Source organism: Haplochromis burtoni, unplaced genomic scaffold, assembly GCF_018398535.1.
Source record: "Haplochromis burtoni strain Fernald_Lab_line unplaced genomic scaffold, NCSU_Asbu1 Contig_134, whole genome shotgun sequence".
Taxonomy (NCBI): domain Eukaryota; kingdom Metazoa; phylum Chordata; class Actinopteri; order Cichliformes; family Cichlidae; genus Haplochromis; species Haplochromis burtoni.
Genome location: NW_024582495.1, coordinates 622729 through 645168, shown reverse-complemented (window position 1 = coordinate 645168; position 22440 = coordinate 622729). Strand labels below are relative to the sequence as shown.

Here is a 22440-nt window from a genome sequence, read left to right as displayed (position 1 = left end):
GCCTGGGTAAGATACTACATTACCCACAATCCCTCCGCACAGCTACGAAGAAACTATCCATGGCTCTAACCAGCCGCTACCGGCTCCGAGGTCTCAGGATCCCAGCGGAGGCGAAGTGCGGTAAAAATAATGACGTCCCGCTCGGACAGGTACACGATGCTATCAGTATTTTTACCTGTGTTTGAATTTTTTTGAATCCTGAAATAATTAATGCAGTTTTTTTTATTTTATTCACATTTTTATAGTCCGCAGCAGCTTCGTCCTGTATAACGCTAACCACACTGACGCCCCTTCTCCTCTCCTCCTCCTTCCTTCACCCCCTATAAACAGATGTTTACACACCATTCCGTTAAACCCTGTCTCTGTTAGTTAGTTATTAACTGATCAGTATCATCACGATGGGGGATGAAGGTGCATCAAATGCGCTTCAGAAATAGGTGAGCTGCATGCTGACACAGTCGTGCGTCACAGTCTCTGAAGTCACGAGTTCAATCTGTGATCATAAATAAACCTCTGCATTTCAAGCTTTATTACAAACATTAGCAAGGAAGTAATACCTTAATCATTTTTTCTGTTGGAGAAGTTTGAGGTGGCGCTCGTTAAACTTATTTTAGCCTGTTATGAATGTAATCAGAGTACTACACGCCAGACAGTTGTTGCAGATTTGTCAGCTGCACATCCATGATGCAAATCTCCTGTCCCAGCACATCTCAGAGGTGCCCTATTAGATTGAGATCTGGTGACTGTGAGTACAGTGAACTCATGGTCATGTTCATGAAACAAGTTTGAGGTGATTTGAGCTTTGTGACGGGACACGTGACATGATAATGGACAGAATAAAAATTAAAACGCAAAAAAAACAAGAATAACGATCAAATAACAACAGCCAACAAAGACTCAGTGTCACAAGATTCATCGTAAAGACGAATATTAAAGAACTCGAAACTCAACCTAGTGGTCAGACACCATAAGCATTAGAATGGTGAAGCGATATTGAAGATAACGAATGATAACGAATGATTTTTACAGTTTTCTGTCTGTCTTCTGTCTTTGTCCTTTGGGTTGCTGGTCAGCCGAACTCCCTCTGTAAGGGCTGAGACTGACAGTTTTCACTGTTTTCTCACATGGCGTGTATCATAAGAAATCATTTTGCCCCATTTGGTTTTCTAGTGTTTCTGTTGATCAGGTCAGTGAACTGAAAGGATGGATCAACAGAAGACATCCATCATGGCTTCTTTTTATTTAGAGGTGGCTCTATTAATACCAGCCAAGCAGCTCTTTGCTGTCAGTGTTACAGTGATCCTCTTAGACGCTGTCACTCACTCTCTCGCAGAGAGAGAGAAAGCAGGACACGGAGAGAAGAGCAGATTTTTTAGATGATTAAGGCTTCACAGACGTGTGAATGCACAAAGTGAAAACAAACTAGAAATAGACCTGTAATTAACACGTTCACGGCCTCGGTCAGTGCTGAGGGCCGCTTGCTGTTGTTTTTGGGGAGGTTGCCACAGTGACGGGTGAGCTGGAGGGTAACAGGTTGTCGTCCGAAGCAGATATGACTCTGCTGGACTGCACAGGAGCCAGAATCTCCGGCTGCTGGTCGTTGAGGTCTGACCGCAGGTAAGATGTGGCTGACTGCAGTGTTGCTGCTGTTGTTTTCTCTCAACACAGACACCCTGCTGGTTTTCCCCCAACAAAGCTCGCATACACACTGTGGATACGTGTGTGAGTGCTATAAATAGTCTGCAACCAGGGGTTGTTGACAGGTCAGAGGGAGTGCCGTATCCGGATTAGTTTGCAGTGATTTGGTGTGAGAGCTGGGTTTATTTGGGTTGCTTGAAATGTGTCATTACTGCACATTTATAATGACCTCGAATATGCAAAACAGTCATTAGTCTTCACTTCCATTCAAGATTTGTCCCATTTAGTATGCATGCGCTGTAGTAGTGCATCACATCCAAAACAAGCAGGGTACCGATTTAGTTTCTAATTATTGCCAGTGGGAGTGTATAAGTCCAGAAAGAGTCCCCAGAGAGCATGACGCAAAAGCTAAGCTGACTTTTCCATGTTCCATAGTTAACGGTGATGTGAGCCTAATCTAAATCACTGTGATCTAAGCTGCCGTGTACCTAATAAATTACCTTGCAGTCTTACTACTACACTATAGGTAAAGCAGTATTCATATTCTTTATGCCAGTACTGCACCATAACCGTAAAAGAAATGACAGTGTAACTTAAAGCTTTTGTTTTGTGGCTACAGTATCAGAACTTAAAATAGTGAAGAGAAAGAATCACAGCATGTATTTATAGCATTGTTACGATAACAATAGTACAGCTCCACTCCTACTGAGCTCTCACAATGCCTTTATACTACAAGCTGCAGTCACCCTCACGCACACTTTTTATCTATGTGCACAAATGCCTATGGATCAACTTGGCATTCACTATCTTGAGCGTACAGTGACGTTAGCTTTTCAAACTCTCAGCTTGCTGAGGTGGAGCCGGAACAGTATTCACTGTGGATTAATCGGCTGTATACTTTCTTGAAGCATGTTTATTTCTGTATTTGTAAAATGCACAACAGTAGTAGCAAATTTCCATCCTATGTAGGGACAGGGATAGCTCAGTAGGTAGAGTGTTGACCCCATGATTGGAAGGTTGGGGTTCGAATCTGGCTACCCTGAGGTACCCCTGAGCAAGGTACCGTCCCTACACACTACTCACCGGGCGCCCAATGGCTGCCCACTGCTTCACTGAGAGAATGGGTTAGATGCAGAGAAGAATTTCCCCACGGGGATCAATAAAGTATACATTACTATAAACCACTATCTCTTTTTAATAAAGTGTTCTCATACCACCATGCTAGAAAAGCTCCAGTAATTCATATGTGTAATTCCTGAAGACTCAGAACTTCACTGGAGGGATGAAACTCCATTCTTCTTAATTATGGTGGCACAAACTGTCAGTGTAAAGTCTCCCAGAAACGCTCACTTATGTTTAAATGTGGTTCCTGTAAATCTCAGAGCATATGATTTATATCATCTTAGTACTGAAAGAGCTCCTTCTCATCAGGATAGAGATTTTCCTCAAAGAATAAAGGTGAGCAGTCACAACAGTGAAATTTTAGTCAAAGCAAACCTAAAAAACCTACCAGCAAAACACCCCAGAGCCACAAGACCCTCTCACTTTAATATGTCTTGTTATATCAGAGGAATAGTCTAAACTTCACATTTACTGTAACCGTATACAAAGAAAAGCTGTGATTTCTTGCAATGTGAGAATCCATTCTCCTCCAGTCCTTGGGCAAGACACTAACCCCAAGTTCCTCTCTGATCAGTCTGAGTATGAATGTGTGAGAACGTTAGATAGAAAGCATAGAAAAGAATGGGTGAATGAGGCATGTTGTATGAAGTGCTTAGAGTGCTCAGATAGACAGAAGGTTCTGGGTTACATTTTTAAATGTTCTTGATTTGTATTGTAATGAAAGTTGTATTTTTTTTTAAGTTGTGCCAAAATGTCATGCAGTCAAAAGTGCAGCAGATGTCCTTAAACTGCTATTACAGAAAAACTGGATGTGGATATGAGATTTTACATCCTCAGTGATCAACAGCAGAGCTCATAAACAGTAATGTGTTTGCGTAAAGGGACAAAACTCTTTTCTGCTTGCACAGCAGGTGTTGGCATTCTAGAAAGTGTATCTTGCTGTTGTTGTTTTTGACCATGAGCTCCACATTTTTTAGTAAAATATTTAAACAGGATGTTTAAGGATGGTTGGCTATGGTACAGATTTAATGCTTTCTAAATTCAGAATTATTGGAAGAAAAGAACTAATTAACTTTAATATGTATAAATGTATAATTTAATTTGTATGTGTTTGTATTCCTATGAATGTGTAGGTATGAATGTACATGTATGTGTATATGGGCCAGCTGCATTTCTATTCAAGCATAAATTTGAGTTGCTTCTGTACAATTAGTTAATATATCCTCCTGAGAACTGAGGAACTTTAACTTTTTTTGTGATTTCCTTCCTCTTTGGAGCTAAGAGAGGCCACCCAAAAACATGAGATATCAATGGAAAGCCCAAGATGTCCTCTATTTACTACATTAAGACTTAGTAAGCTAGCTTAAATAAGTCAAAAGATACAGACCAAATCAATTCAATCCATCTATCTCTATTGAAGACGCCGTAAGTTTTAGCTAACCTTTAACTCATAAGACCATAAGCACAAAAAAATACGTGTTAGTGATGTTAGTGTTAGCACTGTGTGTGACTGTAAATTAGCTGCATCATGCAGAAAAGCCCAGTAAGTATTTTCAAAATAAATATACATTTGCATTAGAAATCAGAGAATACAGATGACATCATTTGCTATAATAACTCTATAGGCCTAGCTGTGACAGTTTCCCTCCTGTTCCTTCCATGGATCGTTTGTTCAGGCTGTGACCTGCCCTGCTGTTTGCTGTTTTTGCAGTGGGAGCGGGGAGGACTCGTTGGACCGCCTCCTGCCCTCGGCCGGGGCCCCTCGCAGGAAGAGCGCTACCTCGCTGAGTAAAACAGAGCCTCCTCTGCTCCGCACAGGCACACGCACCATCTACACCGCTGGCCGCCCGCCCTGGTATGACGAGCACGGCGCTCAGTCAAAAGAGGCCTTTGTCATTGGTACGACACTCACTGATGATGTTGTTTGTCCTCCAGACTGCCAAGTCGTGGCTTTGAGCTGCAGAAGCTGTCCTTAATGTCCTATTCTCTCATATTATACCCATAAACATTTTAGTGCTATCACACATGCATACCAGCAGACAGCATTAGACACACTCTGAAAAACACAAATAATGGGCCTTTGAAATGCTGTGTGGATCTGCAGGGCTGTGTGGGGGCAGCGCCTCAGGGAAGACCACCGTAGCCAATAAGATCATTGAGGCCCTGGATGTGCCGTGGGTTGTGCTACTGTCGATGGATTCTTTCTACAAGGTGATGCCTGTTTGTGTTTTTTGTCTTTATCGATTTGGTAATTATTACAGATTATCTGTTGGCTTGTTAAAGGAAGAAATGATCTATGTGCAGAGAAAATCTTTCGGTAATCTTAGGAGCTTTTCCATCACAGACTCGAAGTAATCACTGTACTGCTGTCACTTGATTTAATAAGAGGTTGTGGTTTTGCCTTAAAATTACAGCCTTCGAATGACAGACTATTCATGTGCCGCAGCAGTGAAAATGAACCTACAGAGACCTGCAGGGGAAAAGGAACAGAGAACAATGGAGTAACATATTTCTGTTTAGGCGGAACCTGGAACAAAATGCACTGTAAGAACATCAATTAAACTTCATTTAAATCACCCAGTGTATACTAAACAAGAAAGAGTTTGAGGTTTCCACCAAGACTAAAAATTCCCTCCACAGCCTTTGTGAATTGAGTTTCTGGATCCAAAAGTATATCTCACACTTTTTATTTTAATATATGTAAAGAAGTCTCATTAACAAAACCCTGAATCCATATTTCTAGGTGAAACTAAGCTACACCACTAGTAAAATTTTCATGTAAATTTGTTTTAGAACTTTTTGTGTAATCCTGACAACAAACAGAGCCAATTGCATAACTTTCTTGGTAGAGGTAATCAATTTGAGTCCCAGCAGGAAACCAACATATTAGGCTGTTTGTTAAATCTTCAGAAAAGCTGTCAGATTAATTGAAAATTTCCATCCATGCTCTAAACTGGCATGTAACTGATACAGTGCAGAAACATTGCATATTTTGTTTAGACAGTAGATTGTCCTCCATCTTGTTCAAACACAGAAAGTTCCCATTTGATGCTCAAGCCAAAACAAGTCATTATACGATCCACCATACTGTCTACACAGGATTATGGACCTATCCTGTAGGTTCATGCTGTCGCTTATGCTATAAACCACTGGATGCGCTCTACCACAGCGTCACGTGCTATTCATTACTGCAGACAGCTACGGCTCTCACCAGCTGTGAGTTACACAGTCAACAGTCCAGAAAGCACCCACTGATCTGTGATCTGTGTTTGTTTTCATAGACTCAACTTCTTTAGTTGAGATCAGTTGGGAAAACATAATCATTACAGATAGAGAGTCATAACAAGTTCCTCAGACCAACTTTTTTCTTGTAAGCCGCACACTCATAAGCAGAGATGTTCAGTCCTCTATAAGACTTTAAATCTTGCTCATGTTTCCAGTTATTTTTGTGCATTGTGGGTGTTTTTTTGAGTGAAAGAGTGTAACTATTTGCTCTGCTGCAAAGGAACTCTTGATCTCAATTAAATTTGTCACATAAATAAATCTTAAGTTAGTAAATTACAAAGAGAAATGTTAATATTTATGTTTTCTTTCTCAGTGTTCAGAACCACATAATAAAAAAAATATTCATCACCATCACAGAGACACGAACCAATCATTTTGAATAAATCACATAAACTGTTATCAGGTTTAACATTTTAAAATGTGGTTTAGCCAAGAAGATAATTTCATCTTTTGTTGATAGAGTCCAACATTTTAGAAACTGCAAATGTTTGTTGTCTTGTAGAGTTTAAAAGATCAGTAAAAGAAAAATTGTAGTTAGTTAGTTAGTTTATTTCTTAAATAAAATACATAGAAAATGTTAATTACCACTAACTTTCCAAATGGTAATTGAGCTAATCCACCACCCCTGCCATCCAGCATTAAATCAGTGCCATTGATTATTAAATTTGGATTTTTGAGCCCAGTAAATAATATTCCCGTCTTTATGCCACGGTCGGCAAGGTCTGTCATCTCAGTTGTGGGCAAATAAAGGCTATCTCATCTCATCAACATCATCAAATCTTCCCACTGTACAAAGTGACATCAGAGTGACGTCTTTTATGTGTCAATTTTGGATGTCAAATTTTGGGCCACTGAGGGAGTTGTTTTGTAATGACAGGCAACGTCTTTTTTTTCTACATGTACTGAACATGTAGTGTTGATGTCCATAGGACCTTCGTGTACAGTCTATTTGTAGTCCCGATGTGGTCATTGTGGACCACTTTTCAACGTCAAACTTAGACACATTTTACACGCCGTTTTTTTTCGTTGCATCTTAAGGCTTTTTAGTCCCGTGTGTCCAGAGGGTGGAGGACATGTTTTCTATAGCCTCCTGACTACCAGGAAAAAAAATGTTGTCCAATCAAAAAAAATTTTAAATCCCCAAATGTTTGTAAGGTAATTAGAAGACTGAAATAATTTTTTGGGGAAGAAAAAGTTTACATTTTTTAGATATCACATGTCCACTGCAGAGGACATTGGAAGGCCAAACATGTAAAAATGAACTTTGATGGCAAATATTTGCTTCAACTCTTCACCAAGGAGAAGTTTGAACTCAAGGAACTGTAGTGGTTTCTTCCCCCAAAACTGCAAGTCATTGCTATACTGAAGCCATGAGTTGGTGATTGCCAGATCAAAAAGTAGAGAACTGCACATACTGTCAATTTCTGAGTGCGAGAGACCATCCTGTAGAAACTCAACATTCGGCAACAAGGTCCACGTCACCTATGTTGGTAGTGTACTCAGCAATTGCCAGTGGACTTGGCACATGGACAAACCTTTTGTTTTTCTTAGACCATCTTGTGGACATTTTTTAAACACTTCAATACTATACTAAAATGAAGTTAGAATTAAGCATACTATGTTTTAACGTGTTATTAAGAGACTTATTTAAAATATGTTAACAACATTTATAGCTAAAAATTGCTCAATAAGAAGTTTTATGCACTTACTTTTCTTCTTCCCATAAAATGTGCTTGCAGCGATGGCCGACATGTTCCTTAATGAAAAAACTAAAGTTCCCAAAGCTCCACCCCTTCACATTTGGTATCATTGGAAAGCCCTAAATGTCCTCTGTAGATACCAAAAGGAGGCAATTCTGTAGTATGCAGTGCATGGGAGATATTCAGGTTTAGAAAGGTGCTCTACAGAGGACACATTTGCATTGCTGGTAGTCAGGAGGATAGGCTACCAGTTGATTTTTGTTTACACCTTTATTATTACCTTTACATTTATTAATCATATAAATTTCCTGCACCTATCATAGACGTCCAGATGAAGTCCAAAGTTCAAATGTTGACGTCCAAGCTGGGTCATGGTTGGACGTCCAAATTGTAGACCTAGTTTGGTTGTGTGTAGTTGTCCAGAACTAGTTGTTGACCAACGGACCCAATATAGATCTGAACGTCTATCCGACGTCCAATGTTTAGCGGGATCAGTAAATTAAGACAAAATCAGGTATGCTGAAGTCTTACTTCTCTCTTCTGCATTCACAGACAAAGGTATCAGCTAATTAATAATATAATCTAAAAGTAATAACACAACTTCACAGAAGAAAATCTGCTGTTACAATTAACAACACAGCAATCTGTAGTTTTTGTCAGATAATTGCATTAATAAGAAGGCACCAATGCAAATGAGACGTCCATCTCAGTGACTGGCTGAGCTGAAATGAAGTCTCAGTCAGATGGTCCACGTTCCTAACTTTAGGCGTTAGCAAAGGATAAACGGGTCAGTTTTTGAAAAATTCACCTTCACTACACTTGTCACAAATGGGTACATTAACTTAAAACATCAAAGCTGTGTTTTGTGCCAGAGTTAAAACATTATTTGAATTCTGTTAAGTTCCGTATTTTAACTTTGGAGTCTATGAGGACTGACTTGTTTGCAGAGCCTAAAGAAGTCATTGGCCATTAGAAGAAGTGCAGTTGTTAGCATTATAATAAAACTGCATTTTCAGCCCAGGAGTTTAATGGTTCATATTTGTGGTAATAAGCTGATCTAAATGATAAAATAAACCCTCATTTAAAATCTTTAAATAGTTAATCAAGTTAATGAGGAAGATCCTCTGAAATTCATCTTTATTTTGTGTCTTTCAGGTTTTATCCCCCGAGGAGCAGGCTCTGGCCACAAAGAACGACTACAACTTTGACCACCCGGGAGCATTTGACTTTGAGCTGCTGGTTTCCACCCTGAGAAAACTGAAGCAGGGCAAGAGTGTGAAGATCCCGGTGTATGATTTCACCACACACATGAGACATAAAGACTGGGTGAGTTTGGTTTTTATTGCTTTAAAGGAACCTCAGTGTTGATTATGCCAAAGATGAGATGGAGCAGAAAGAACCCCAGTGTTGAGGCAGCATTCAAAGCTGAAAATGTATTAAACTTAAATGAAATTTAAATTTTTAAAAACTATGTGTCAAAGTGACACACTGCACCTTTAATCTTATAAAAGCTCAAACGACTGCTTTCTTCTTTAAAGACTCGACTTTCCCTCCTCTTCTTGCAGAAAAATGTGTACGGTGCCAGTGTGATCATTTTTGAAGGAATTATGTCCTTTGCAGACAAAGAGCTTCTTCAGGTAAGACAGTGCATTCTTTTATTTCCTTTCTTTTGAAGAATTCTTGAGTGAAGCAGACTAATCATCACCAGGAATTGTTTGTGCAGCTGCTTGGCTGAAATGAGCATTATTGAACTGTTGGCTCTTCGCACCTGCAGCTCCTGGATATGAAAATCTTTGTGGACGCAGACTCAGACATTCGGCTCGTCCGCCGGCTCCGCAGAGACATCACAGTGCGTGGACGGGACATTGAAGGCGTAATCAAGCAATACAACAAGTTTGTGAAACCAGCCTTTGAGCAGTACATCGAACCAACCATGAGGCTGGCAGATATTGTTGTACCAAGAGGTGAGTCAGACAGGCCTCGTCTTTCCTAAAGACCACCTAAACTAAAACGTTTGGACATATTTGTTAACACTGGCTGTTCTCGGCTTTTTGTTCCCTCCAAGGTGGTGGGAATATGGTGGCCATTGATCTGATTGTCCAGCATGTTCACAGCCAGCTGGAGGAGGTGAGTCACCAAATCGCTCCGTATACTTGAGAGCATGGTGCCACCATGTGTCTGAAGGCTGAAACATGCAGACTTCCAATTCTTTGTGGGATAAGTGGCATCAGAAGAAAATACATCGAGCAAGCTTTCACATTTTTAACCCTTTAACTTTGAAAAATATTGCCAGCAAACTGAATTAAAAACACAAAACCTGAGATTTGTTGATTTTACAAGTGTTATGTGTGTAGCCATGTGACCTCTACTGTTGTTCAAAAGCCAGTGAAAAGTCCTGCAGTTGTAGTGGATGACATGTTCCTTTATTGTGATGAACATGCTGAATCAGTCGAATGTGGCTCATCCTGAAACCAGTAAAAGCAGTATATGTGTTTGAGTCACATATGATAAAATCCTCAGTGCCCTGCTGTTTTAATAAATTATCTATTCAATTAAAAAAATGATTAGGAAGAAATGTACTCAGTAACTAAAACGAAAAACAAAGACTAGATGTGAATGTCGATTTTAGTTATCAAAATGCAAAGACAGAAGGAAACCAACTAAAATCATACAGGACTCTGCCAAAGTCTTGAGCCGTCCCTCATTTTTTTGGTGTTTGAATGCGAAAGAGCTGCAGTGATTTATTGAAACATGCAAACATACAGTATATAAGGCAGAAATAGAGTTTGTACAGTTCTAATGCATGCACGTGCAAAATATTTGGTGTGACCACCTTTATTCTTGAGCACAGCCTGAACTCCTGAAGCTTTTTCTTTGGGAATAGTTTTCCAAGCTTCTTGAGGGACGTTCAAAACTCTTCATTGGATTTTGGCAGCCTTTTGTTTTGTTCTGTGTCAAGATGATTCCACACTGCTTCGGTAATGTTGAGGTCCCGGCTGTGGGGAGGCCGATCCAGGACTGAAAGTGTTTCATTTTGGTTTTTCTATCCAAGTGTGCTTTTGCTACATTAGCAGTGTCAGGGCAGGATATTAAAAGGGTTTTTTTTTTTAAATAGGAAAAACAGCATCACCATCCTTATCTTCTGAAACATTATTTTTTCCTCTACTATTATTTTCATTTATCGTCTCTCTCTGTCCTCCCTTTATGCAGCGTGAACTCAGTGTCAGGTATGCTGATACATATTTTCACTTCTGTGACTTTGGTCGGCTTATTTTAATTGGAAATTTTATATTCAAACTGTGTCCTCTATGGCTTCCACACTGTGCCCCATCTGCCCTCTCTGAAAACTCCCTGCCGCCTCAGAATCTCTTTTCTCTGATAGTGTGTCGGACTAACAAAGTTAAACCTTTTGATCTGATCTGCTTTGTCTCAGGGCACTCCTGGCCTCTGCCCAGCAGACGCAGCCGTTGCCCCAGACGCTCAGTGTCCTCGAGAGTACGCCGCAGGTCAGGGGCCTGCACACCATCATCAGGTAGTGACATGTGATCATGATGTCCTTCCTGCAGTCCTATAATTTGAAATTTAAAAACGTTTTGATTCCCTCCGCCGCAGGAACAAAGAAACCAGCCGAGACGAGTTTATCTTCTACTCAAAGAGGTTAATGCGGCTTCTCATAGAGCATGCTCTAACATTTCTACCATCTCAGGTGAGTAATCTTGGTTTGAATATCTAGAATCATTACTTTTTATTAATATGATTACCCTTGCATGAAAAGAGTTGCTCATAGTGATTAAAACAAACAAAACAAACAAAAAAACAGTAATTAATTCCCTCCAAATCCGAAGTGTTGTGATGAGTCTGACAGGTACCGTTTGGCTGCCTGTAAATCAGCGCAGCCACATCTTTTACTCAATCATCCTGGTGGGTGACTTATAAAAAACTCACCTGTCTCAGAGTTTTTGGAAGAGTCAAAACTATCCGTAGAGCCCAAAAAGCTTTTTTTAAAGCTGTAAAGTTGGACAATTTAAAATGGGAGTGTATGAGGATTTACTCGTTTTGCACCCAGCCTCAAGTGGTCACTAAAGGAACTGCAGTTTTTTGCACCCCTCAATGGACACAAACACAGCAACAACAACAAAGTTGCAATGTGCCTGCTGGATGTATGAAAGTGCAATACATGTGTTCCTTTAAATAGTCAAACTAAGTATGTTATTAAAACATAATCTGAATTTTACATTTCATGTTTCATAAGTCGGCTGTATCAATTAAAAAAGTAAAATAAGCCACGGTGAACCCTGTCGCCTCCCAAATTTCAGTGATGCCTGTCACTGTCATGCAAATAAGAAGTTTTGTCTGTAACTATAGCGTTATGTTCCACATACTGTGTATGAAAACCACTTCATCTTCATATTCTATCATGACAAAACAGCTGTAAAGCTTTTTGCGATTATTTTTCTTTCTTAAGATTTTTTTTTATTACATCTTTGATTCACTGAACTGCAGACAACCCTGTTTTCACTTTTTTCATCCTCATACCTTCTACTGTTTGCCTAGCGGTTAACAACCAAAACCACTTAACAGAACATATAATTATTTCTCTGTATTTCTCTGAAAATGTACTTGTGTTAAAGCTAAGTGAACACTATTAATGTTGAATTGAGGAATGAAAAGCTGCCCTTTTTGATGCGAACTCTTGTAATAAAACTTGTTAGGCTTACTGAGTAAAGCACCTCATTAGAGCCCCCTTCACAGTTAGCTCATGCATGTTAGTCATATTATCCAGAGGGCATGTTTTATACTTCACATTCTAAATCTGCTGACTTTACCTTTCTGCATAATGAGCTGATATTATTAGCTTCTCCTCAGTCACATAAAACAGTAACAATTAATTTCACTGGGGATTTTCTTTTTTTTTTTTCCCTTTTTTCTTTTTTTTGGCAAGGAAAGCAACACAGAAATATGATAGAACTTGAAGTGGCCCCATTATGCCCATTTGCACCTCCAGGTTTTTATATTTGGATTTCTGAGGAGTAGCTTTGCATAATTCACATTTTAAAAATAAACTTTTTTTTAAGGGATTGAAGAGCCTAGGTGCAGCTCAAATCTTCAAAGCTACTCTCTCTTGGCTGCCCCTTGTGAACAAAATCTTTTATATCAGGTGGGCGTGGCTTCTGGGCGGACCAAAGCTTCTTGCTAGTTAGAGCTGTGTGCATGAGATGACCATGTCAGGGATTTCTGTTTTCACTGCCATCACACAGAGTGACGAAAAAAAAAGAAAACTGCCTTACACTGAGTGTGTGAAGCTTGAGCTTTTGATTCATAGGGATTACCTACTGGAAAAGAAACTAAATACGTCACTATGATACTCATTACAGCAAAAAATAAATAAATAAATAAATAAATCTGAGAACTCTTGTGCAAATGTAGTGTTTGTGTTAAAGATCAGGTTTATATTTGTGTATTTTTTCTTTAGTGCCACTTTTTTATGTCGGTGTGTTTGTTTGTGGGGTGTTTGGTGTGTAATAAAACATCATTTCTTCTTCTGCCTTTGCAGCCGTGTTCAGTTCAGACCCCACAGGGCCATGATTACGAGGGCTGCAGTTACAACGGTAAAGGGGTAAGTGATGTTCTTGTTTTACAAGGTCTTGCTAGCTTCCAGTCGAATATGACCTCAGGGTTTCTGTCATCATGCTCGCTCTGCTGCCTCGTCTCCTCAGATCACCGGTGTGTCGATCCTGCGTGCAGGAGAGACCATGGAGCCCGCCCTGAGGGCCGTGTGCAAGGACGTCCGCATCGGCAAGATCCTCATCCAGACCAACCTTGACTCAGGCGAGCCAGAGGTAGAAAAATATGAGTCATTTACCATCAAATCCATGTGCGTGCTTTGCTTTCCAGACTTCACGCGCTCCTGGGTGTGTCTCAAAAATCACATCAAACAAAAGATGAAAATGTTTTGATTGTTTTTTAATTTTTTTTCCCTTCCACATGATGTGTGTCTCCGTGGTAACTACCCTTCCTGCTTTTGTAACCATGGTAACTGGTCTCCTCCTCTCTGGCCTCACCAGCTGCATTACCTGCGTCTGCCCAAAGACATCAGTGAAGATCATGTCATCCTAATGGACAGCACAGTCTCCACCGGCGCTGCTGCCATGATGGCAGTTCGAGTCCTATTGGTGGGTGGAAATTAGCATCATTACCCTGCAGTAAGGCAGCAGTAGGGACCCTCTCCTCTTGGGCAGTCACATGTGTTTTATTACCCATCTGTGTGGGCATTGAGTAGATGTTATTCTTTTTCTCTGGTGCAGTTTGAGTTGTATTATCCCTGCAAGGAAAACCTCAAATGTATCCTTTCCACTTACTGAGCTTCTTAAAATGATCAAGAAGCCACTAACTGTTGTTGCTGTGATGTGTGTGACTGAGCAGGATCATGAGGTGCAGGAGAATAAGATCATGTTGGTGTCGCTGCTGATGGCAGAGCTCGGGGTGCACTCTGTGGCCTATGCCTTCCCAAAGGTCAAAATCATCACCACTGCTGTGGACAAGGGCCTGGATGATTTTTTACATGTAATTCCTGGTATCGGTAAGCACTTCCATGCATCTTTTCATTCTTTCACGTACTGTTTTGTAAATTCAAATGGCCTGTGTTCCTACCTGTGCACACATTTTACCTGAAGTATTTATTTTTTTTACAGTTTGGAGTCAACAGGAGAAAACTTTTGAATTATAGCTGGCGTACAAAAATAAAAATTTAATGCAAGTTCATAAATCTTCATTAGCTTACCACACCGCCTTCAGCGTGCAGGTGTTGGGTTCATGATTTTAGCTTTGTGCAGGAAATAAAAAGCAGCAGACAAAAAGATAATAAGCATCTGTTTCTCTAGTTGACAAATTTAATTTCTTGTACCAGCAGTTTGTAATATTATGATTGTGTCATGTTAGATTTGAAGCAAACCTCTCTTTCTGTCACTACTGAGTGAGTGAGCAAAGTGAACATCAGATGGCCCACTCGTAGCTTTACAAACAGAAATACTTACATGTGATTATGTAACTTGTCCTGCAGAGAATACAAGTGAAAATACTGCAGCTGTTTTTTGAGGTGCACATGATGGCACAAAATTTTTTGCAGGTATAGGAAGTATAAGATTACACCTGAAATCTCATAAAACTCATTTGCTTATAGGCATTGCAGTCCTGAACTTTTCTCACACTTACCTGATAAAGGGACAAGTGTTAACACAAATGTCCGATGCACTCACATTGCATTTTAGCCGGTCTTTAATCTGCCTGCTCCCTAGTACAGGATCCATTTGGTATCAGATTGCACCAATGTGTGAATGGTGTAGCTAATCGTCTAGTACATTTGCTGCTAATGAGTGGTCATCCTTTGTCCTGCCTCCAGTTGCGCCATCCTGGCAGCACCCCACCTAATCCACACAGAGTATTTCTAGTAGTGACAGTGTGTTTGAAGCTGACTATTTCCTGAAGCGTGCACATCAGAAAAGATAGCTGTGGAAACCTGATCACAGCCTGATCGTAGCAATGCTATTTGAAGTTCATGTGTGAAAATGCAGTTAGGGACAGCAGTGCCGAATGTGGACATATTGGAGATCCCACCATTCAGCTCAGCCAAAATCAGGAGTGTCTCGGTTCAGCTTTGCCGAGGACCAAACGCTTGACTGCAGTGAGTCCAAAAGAGTTGCAGAGGTGATATTGTTTAGCTGTTAAATAAAAAAGGGAAGTTAAAGAACAATTTGGTCTGCACTTTTTCTTTCAATGAGAAAGAACAAGAATTAAAACATATGGCGGCCTCTAAGGTCAAAGCACATGCAAGAAAATGCAAACAGGGAAATGCACAAGTTTATAAATGTTATAGTTACCGGGAAAAAAACAGATAGTCTTGTGCAGGCTGGTAGTTGTGAACATTCAGTCAAATCTGCAGATGTAACATAAATCTCTACCTATCAATTTAGACTCGTTATGAACTATGGGTCAAATGTGTATAGTTTGAAAGAAACAAGTCTTGGGGCTGCATAATAAGGTTCAATCAAATAGTGCAACTTCATATGTATTTATATACATAGAGTATTGTGTCTGTGTGTTTATGCAAACTGATATTTTTAATCACACTGAGACAAAAAATAGGGGTAGTTGATGTTTTTATATGCTCAAAATGGGTCATTAAAGCCCGTGGGTAGGCGGTTACTAGGCAGCATGATGGTGTCATAATATATCACGTGTAATTCAACATTTGTGGATATAAATTAGATGTTAAGGTCATAAAATTAAAACAACAAGATGCTTTAATGAGGTGCTAAAGGTGCATAAATGCAAAAAAAACAACAAACCCAAATCATTTTAACCTGTTGCAAGGCAGTTGCTAGACAACATGATGATGCTGTAATATCTGATGCAGATAAGAACCTACCGGGACCTACGATGTATGTGTGCGCCAAGTTTGGTTGCTGAACTCCTGATGGCCTAGGAGCGGTTTTTGGACAAAGAAACAAACATACAGACAGATATTCTGTAGCATTTGTGTATTGTTGGAAGATTTATTATTCATCTAACTGATAACAGAATATCTGTAGAAGCACAGATTTTTTACCAGAAATTCTTCATTTGATCACTGTAACCGAGCACATATTTGGAAGTCGAGAGTCTCCTGAATGTTTGAGTGTTGTGTGTGTAAACTGATGTCCGTCCAAGCAGTTGTTGTTTAGATTCAAGCAGGTAGGAAGCGAGTCGAGTTTAATTAGAAAGTGAAAAGTGAACATAAAATCAATTTAACGTCCTTGAAAAATACCAGTGGAAAAATAGCTTTCTCTTATTGAGCCATTGCTTGTAAAAAAAAAAAAGAAAAAAGAGAGAGATCTATATCAAAAGCAGAAATTCAGTTTAAACTTTCATTCAACCTTTGCTGCTATTTAGCTTTACTATCTCTTCACACTGTGTTTTTCAGTGTGTCTTATCGTTACATATTTCTCTTGCCTGGCTTCGGGGGCGATGTCTGCTCCGCTCTGAGTGCACTGCTGTGTGTGTTTTTTTAGGGGACTTTGGGGACCGTTACTTTGGGACTGATGGCTTCGACAGCTGGAGTGATGAAGAGGACCAGGAGCAGCTGCCACACTGACTCAAACATTTGTGAGACTCTGTGAAAGAAAACACAAACTACTTGAAAACTGTTGTGCATCCTCCTCTTCAGGTGTAGACTAGCAAAAATTGTTATATTTACTTTTGTGTACTGTAAATTTTTTTTTTTTTTTTACTCCTCTGAAGATGATGTCTGAGTCCAGGTTTGTGCATGAGGGATATTTTGTTCTGCTCATCTTAAATATTTTAATACTGAACAGTAAAGCAGTGCCATTGCCTTTGAGGTGCAGTAAAACAATAATCCAATAACGTTATTAAATGGGTCCAGGTTGCACCAGCTGTTATTAAATCCAGAACTTAGTAAGAGCCAAAGAGTAAAGGAGTAAGTTCAAAGAGTAATGTACTAAATTTAGTTGGGCAATTAAAATATAGTGAATGTCTTCAGTAGTTTTGACTGTAGTAATGTGTAAATCTGTCATGCATATAGGGAGTTCCAGTTCAATACAGCAGCACCGTGAGGCAGCATCAGTATGGAAACATGCCCACAGTAGCAGGTAATGTTTGCCTTGTTCACAGTCTCAGTTTTACATATTACCAAGCCAAAGTACAGCAGATTGGACCAAAGAAAAGCTCACATATGATATTATTTGAATAATTAGGAGATCACCAACAGTAAGAAGTTTCTAGGCTCGATTTCTGCTGATTGCTAGGCTGTCTCCCTGTGCGTGTGTGGGCTTTCCTCTTACGAGCTTGAAGTCCAGTCGCCTTCTTTTGAAGCTCTTAAGACTACCATGACCTGGATGACTGAGAGCCTGCAGACATGTGGGCTTTCCTCCAGTTTCCTTTCGCAGTTCTAAGACACGTTTGTCAGGTTAACTGGTGATTGGTGAACTTGTCTGTGGCTGTAGAAGTGGTTAAATAATTTAATTTTTCTTCATTAATGGACATTAATGAATACATGTAATTCATCTTATAATTGTTTGGAAGTTTCACATTTAAAAAAAAACCCATAAATTTCATCCTCATGGTGGTGCTAGATGAAAAGTTAGAGGTGCTTCTTTTTGGGGGTGAACAGCACAACAGACAATTTTGAAGGTATTTGTGTGATTCTTGAAGTCGCAGATGAACTGATCTCTATCGATAAAACCAGTTGTGTCTAAACGTAGCTCTGACTATGCTCCATTGGAGAAATGTGTGTTTTTAAGAAGAAAGACATTTCACACAATTTAGATTGAGTGTGAAACGTCTGATTGCATGAACCCTACCACCATTATAGGTCACGTGTTTGGTCATTAGTTTGACCATTTTGTGAGCATAATTTTAGACCTTTATAATGTAATTCAACCATATCTTCATAGCAGCAAACTAAAACCAATTAACTCTTTTGCACTCATCTGAACGGCTCAGGCTAATATTATATTCTGGGTATTTGGTTCACATAGAACGCAGCAGTGATGTATAGGATTTACAGGCTATAAAAGTTAGTGTGGTGAAGCCTGTTATAAATTGGGATATGTTCATTTGCACGTAGTTGTTGAGTCACTTGTATTTTTATAGCACATTTAAAAACAACTGGCTTGGACCCAAAGTGCTTTCCAGTCCAGGCAGGTGGATTAACAAAACAGAGGTAAAACATGGAAGGTAAAAACAGCATTAAGAGAGAAATATGGATAAAGGAACTGGGAACATATAAAAGTAATGGCATAAACACAGTGTAATTACACTTACACAGCATTTGATCCCCTTTCTTCCACATATCCAATTCATAGGATCATAGAGGGGCTGCGGCCTATTTCAGTTGTCATGGGGTGAGAGGTGGGATACACCCTGGCAAGTCACCAGTCTTTCACAGGCTAAGAGACACAGACAACCATCTACAGCCAATGCAGAACCTAACATGCAAGTCTTTGGATTGTGAGAGGAAGCCGTGGGTGCTGGAGGGACCCCACGCAGGCAGAGGAAGGGTTCCAGTCGGGCAGTGAATTTGAACCAATGCCAATTAAACCAATTAAATATTGGAAATAACATTGTTGTAGATCACTACTGTTTTTCAACTGAAAAGAGTTCTCTTTTATCCTCGACATAAAAAAGAGCAAAAAGTAAAAAATGTGAGCACTTTTTATCCAGTAGGGTTTATTGTGTCTTATAAATCAAATTAAAGCATTAAAATTTACTGTAAATACATAGTTACAAAGGAAACAAGTCTGAGTTTATGAATAGCTGGTGCAACAAGAAAGTGTTCAGTGAACTTTCACACTTTCACACTGCTCTAGAAGGATTTTTCTGTATGAAATGGGATAAACTTATGTCTGAAACAGAGCTGTTGTTTTAATTTATAGTAAAGTCACATAAGAGGAGGGATTAGATAAGGATTTAAATGTAAAACATATAAATCTTGGATTCAGGGTATGAAAAACATGAGATTTTGATACAGATTCAGTTTTCAGCCCTCACATCCACCACTCCAAGTTACTGCTGGAGTTTGACATTGTGTGTCTGTGAGGTGCTGGGTCACGGACGGTCACATGCTCATGCTTGAATACTTTAAAAGCTCCTCTCAGGGTTCACGCACAGGCCGCCTGGCTCCTCTCTGCAATGCACTTTAAGGCCTGAAGGGGTCAGTATAGCTCACATTAAGCTTCTTCCAGTATGATTTATAGTGTGTTTATTACCTTTGAGAAATGTGTTATTTTACAGCACAGGAAATGCACATGGACTCACCTGAATCACAATTTAGAGGTTTGAGGTGAGCAGCTGGAAACATCCTTGTGCTTCTCAGTTTAACTGACTGATCTGTTGCTGGGTGCGGTGTGTTAATGCTCACTTGTGAACATGTAAATAATAATGTTTCAGGGCTAAAAATGAGCAGTAAAAGATCACCTTCTTGTCGTGTTCGCGTCTCTTGATCCTTCTGGAGAAAAAACGGACTCCCCAGCCACTTTGTGACCTTATGCTGAGTGTTATCTCTCCTCTGTCTCTCTCTGATCCTCTGTTTTTTCACCATCATGCACTTTGACTGCGTCTGACGGCCTCATTCATTCATGTTTATTCAGTCATTCATGCTCCTCACAGCGAGATTATCACATCACATAAGCTGTGAACGTGGTATCATCTTCACACCTACAGAATCTCCTACTCGTTTGTTTTGGGCTGTTTTCCTTTTTTCCTTCCTGTGATAGCTCTTCGCCGAGTGGGTGACACTGTGATCACGGATGTCATACGACGCACGCTGTATTCTCCAAGACAGCAGAAGACTCGCTCAGCCATGTGACTACTGCCTCAAGGTTAACCTGTTACCATGGAGACAAGCCCACCAATGAAAATTCAGCAGACGGTTGCGCTGTTGACTGCAAGCTTTTTGTTTTAAGGGGTGACCTATTTTTTTTTTTCCCTCCCCCTCCCTCCCCAACACTTCACAGCCACTCAGACGCAGACCCCGCTACTCTGGCACATGTGCACGTGCGCACAGACATGCACACTGATGGGAATGCTACTCACACACATGCACATACATGCTCCTCAATGAGGTCTGCAAGGTTGTGCACAGAAGAAGCAAAGGACAAAATGCACAGCTTTAGATTTAAATCAGTGGGAAAACATTATGTGTTTATAAATCATTTCCCTAAAGGGCCATTACAATTATTGGGATGCATTTCTAGAGATATTTCTTCTTTCCTTCCTAGGCCTAAATACTTGAATCTACAGGCAGCTTTTAAGATCACAAGATGGCAACTGTTAGAGAAATCCATCATCATCAGCAGTGCTTGGCAAATTCTGCTTTCTGTCCGTTTTAATAACCGAGACTATGAGATAAAGCATATTTTTTTTAAAGTGCCACTTTATTACAAAAGTATAAACTTGACTGACATTTCATGAATAGTAATCTTGATATAAAACATTACAATCTTTTGCACTTAGCACTTAATTACACGCTTTTGAGTACAAGACCCTGTAGTCTGAATAGCAAACACACAACATTAGCTGCCACATTTAACTTAGCAGGGCTTTCCAAGAACACACCGTAGCTCCACGGCTTCGAAAAAACAACAAACAGAATACACTGAAATTTACATTGCAGCTGTTTTTGCAGTTTGTGTCACAAGATAAAGTCATTCCAAAAACACAACTGAACATAATAGAAAAAGATAGATTTCTTGACACTGATGATATATTTATTATTCTTTCTCTTTTGTCATGTACATACACATTGCATCAACATACAGTATAATCACATTGTTTGCTGGGGATATTTGGTCAAATGAATTTGTCATTACTGTCCAGGCTTTGTATGCAATTTCTGTGCGGTGTCCTCGGGGTGATGCTGCTTAGCCAACCATTTGCTTCACATTTCTGCAATATTTTTAACACTGATAACGGAGAGAGAGAGAGAGAGAGAGAGAGAGAGAGAGTTCGTCGATGGGGTGATGATGAGACATGACGTTTTGCTAATACACATCAGTTCTAGTGGAGCTTTCCATACTGCACTATGATGAAACCAAAGCAGACTCGTATGACCACGAGGAGGGTACTATGTAGATGAACAGTCCACAGATATGAGCGAGGACTGAACAGACGGGAGGATTGTGTGTATGTGTTTCTGTGTGCGTATGTGTGGGGTGGGGTTGAGTGGACTGTCTCCACCTTTAGGACTCGAGCAGTTCTCCTCAGTCTTGTTACATCTGTACTGTGTCTCTTTCAGGTACGGGAGAGAAAAATAATCCTCCCCTCTGCTGCACAGAGTCCCACTGAGCCAAAGACATCCTTAATCTATCTGGCTTTGAGCTCTACAGAGAAATAAAGCAACACACTAACAAAAAATAAACAACCAACGACAATAGAAAAAAAAAACATTCATATAGAGGTACCACATGACAGTGCTTAATTTTTTTTCATGTTTTTTTTTTTTTTTTAGCATGCAACTTGTAGCAGGCAAAGTGCAGAAACAGGATCAACAAAGTAAAACACTTCATTTACAGACGGCAGTGGAGACAGTGTTCAGTCCATGTATAATGAAACAACATGACGGAGGGGAAGAATCTGGTCGGCTTTTTAAAATGTGAAAACGGTCGAAATTAGTCAAAGCTTTTAGGAGGAATGCAAAATATGTGCAAATTTTTTATTTAATTTATAATACTCTCATAATTGTTTCTCTTGGTCCCTGAGCTTTCAAGTATTTTGATTAGTAATTCGTTCATTTATATCCTTTAAATTCCGTCCTGAATCACGTCTTGACCAACTACAGGGAAGGTCTGTTCACAACAGACTGAGTGCTACCAAAATATTTCACACAATGCTTTGCCTTTTTCCCCCAAATAGGAGTCCTACTATATGCGACTTTTTTTACCCGTTAGAATTGAGGAAGAATTTAGGCTTTTTACTTTATTGTGCTTTGCACATATGTATCAGTAAAATAGAAGTGCTACTGTTACCTACAGATTGCTCTGCAATGGTTTTGTGCTCATTTATTTTTCACTACCTTTGGATTCCTTATAAGGATAATAAATTGGACTTTTTATTCAGCCCAGGTCATAACAGAGCAACTTTACTACCTCAAGGCCTCTGGAGCCCGTGAAAGGCTTGACGTTATGACTTGAATGTAAACAGT

General features: G+C 39.8%; 1 protein-coding gene across 3 annotated transcripts; it reads left to right on the top strand.

The window, feature by feature from the left end:
• Positions 1-56: 56 nt before the first annotated feature.
• uckl1a (uridine-cytidine kinase 1-like 1a) lies at positions 57-20270 on the top strand. 3 transcript variants are annotated; one of them, XM_005930666.2, is made up of 15 exons: positions 156-1617; positions 4472-4659; positions 4865-4971; positions 8901-9071; positions 9311-9382; positions 9520-9709; positions 9811-9872; positions 10956-10972; positions 11179-11277; positions 11358-11451; positions 13300-13362; positions 13463-13585; positions 13811-13918; positions 14169-14325; positions 16793-20270. In XM_005930666.2, the coding sequence occupies exons 1-15, from the start codon at positions 1553-1555 to the stop codon at positions 16873-16875; spliced, it is 1599 nt and encodes a 532-aa protein (XP_005930728.1). In that variant the 5' UTR covers positions 156-1552; the 3' UTR covers positions 16876-20270. The 3 variants fall into 3 exon arrangements, with proteins under 3 accessions (XP_042080243.1, XP_005930728.1, XP_042080242.1); XM_042224309.1 differs by lacking the exon at positions 156-1617 and adding an exon at positions 57-149 and having other exon boundaries at positions 14169-16885; XM_042224308.1 differs by having other exon boundaries at positions 14169-16885.
• The last annotated feature ends 2170 nt before the right edge of the window (positions 20271-22440 follow it).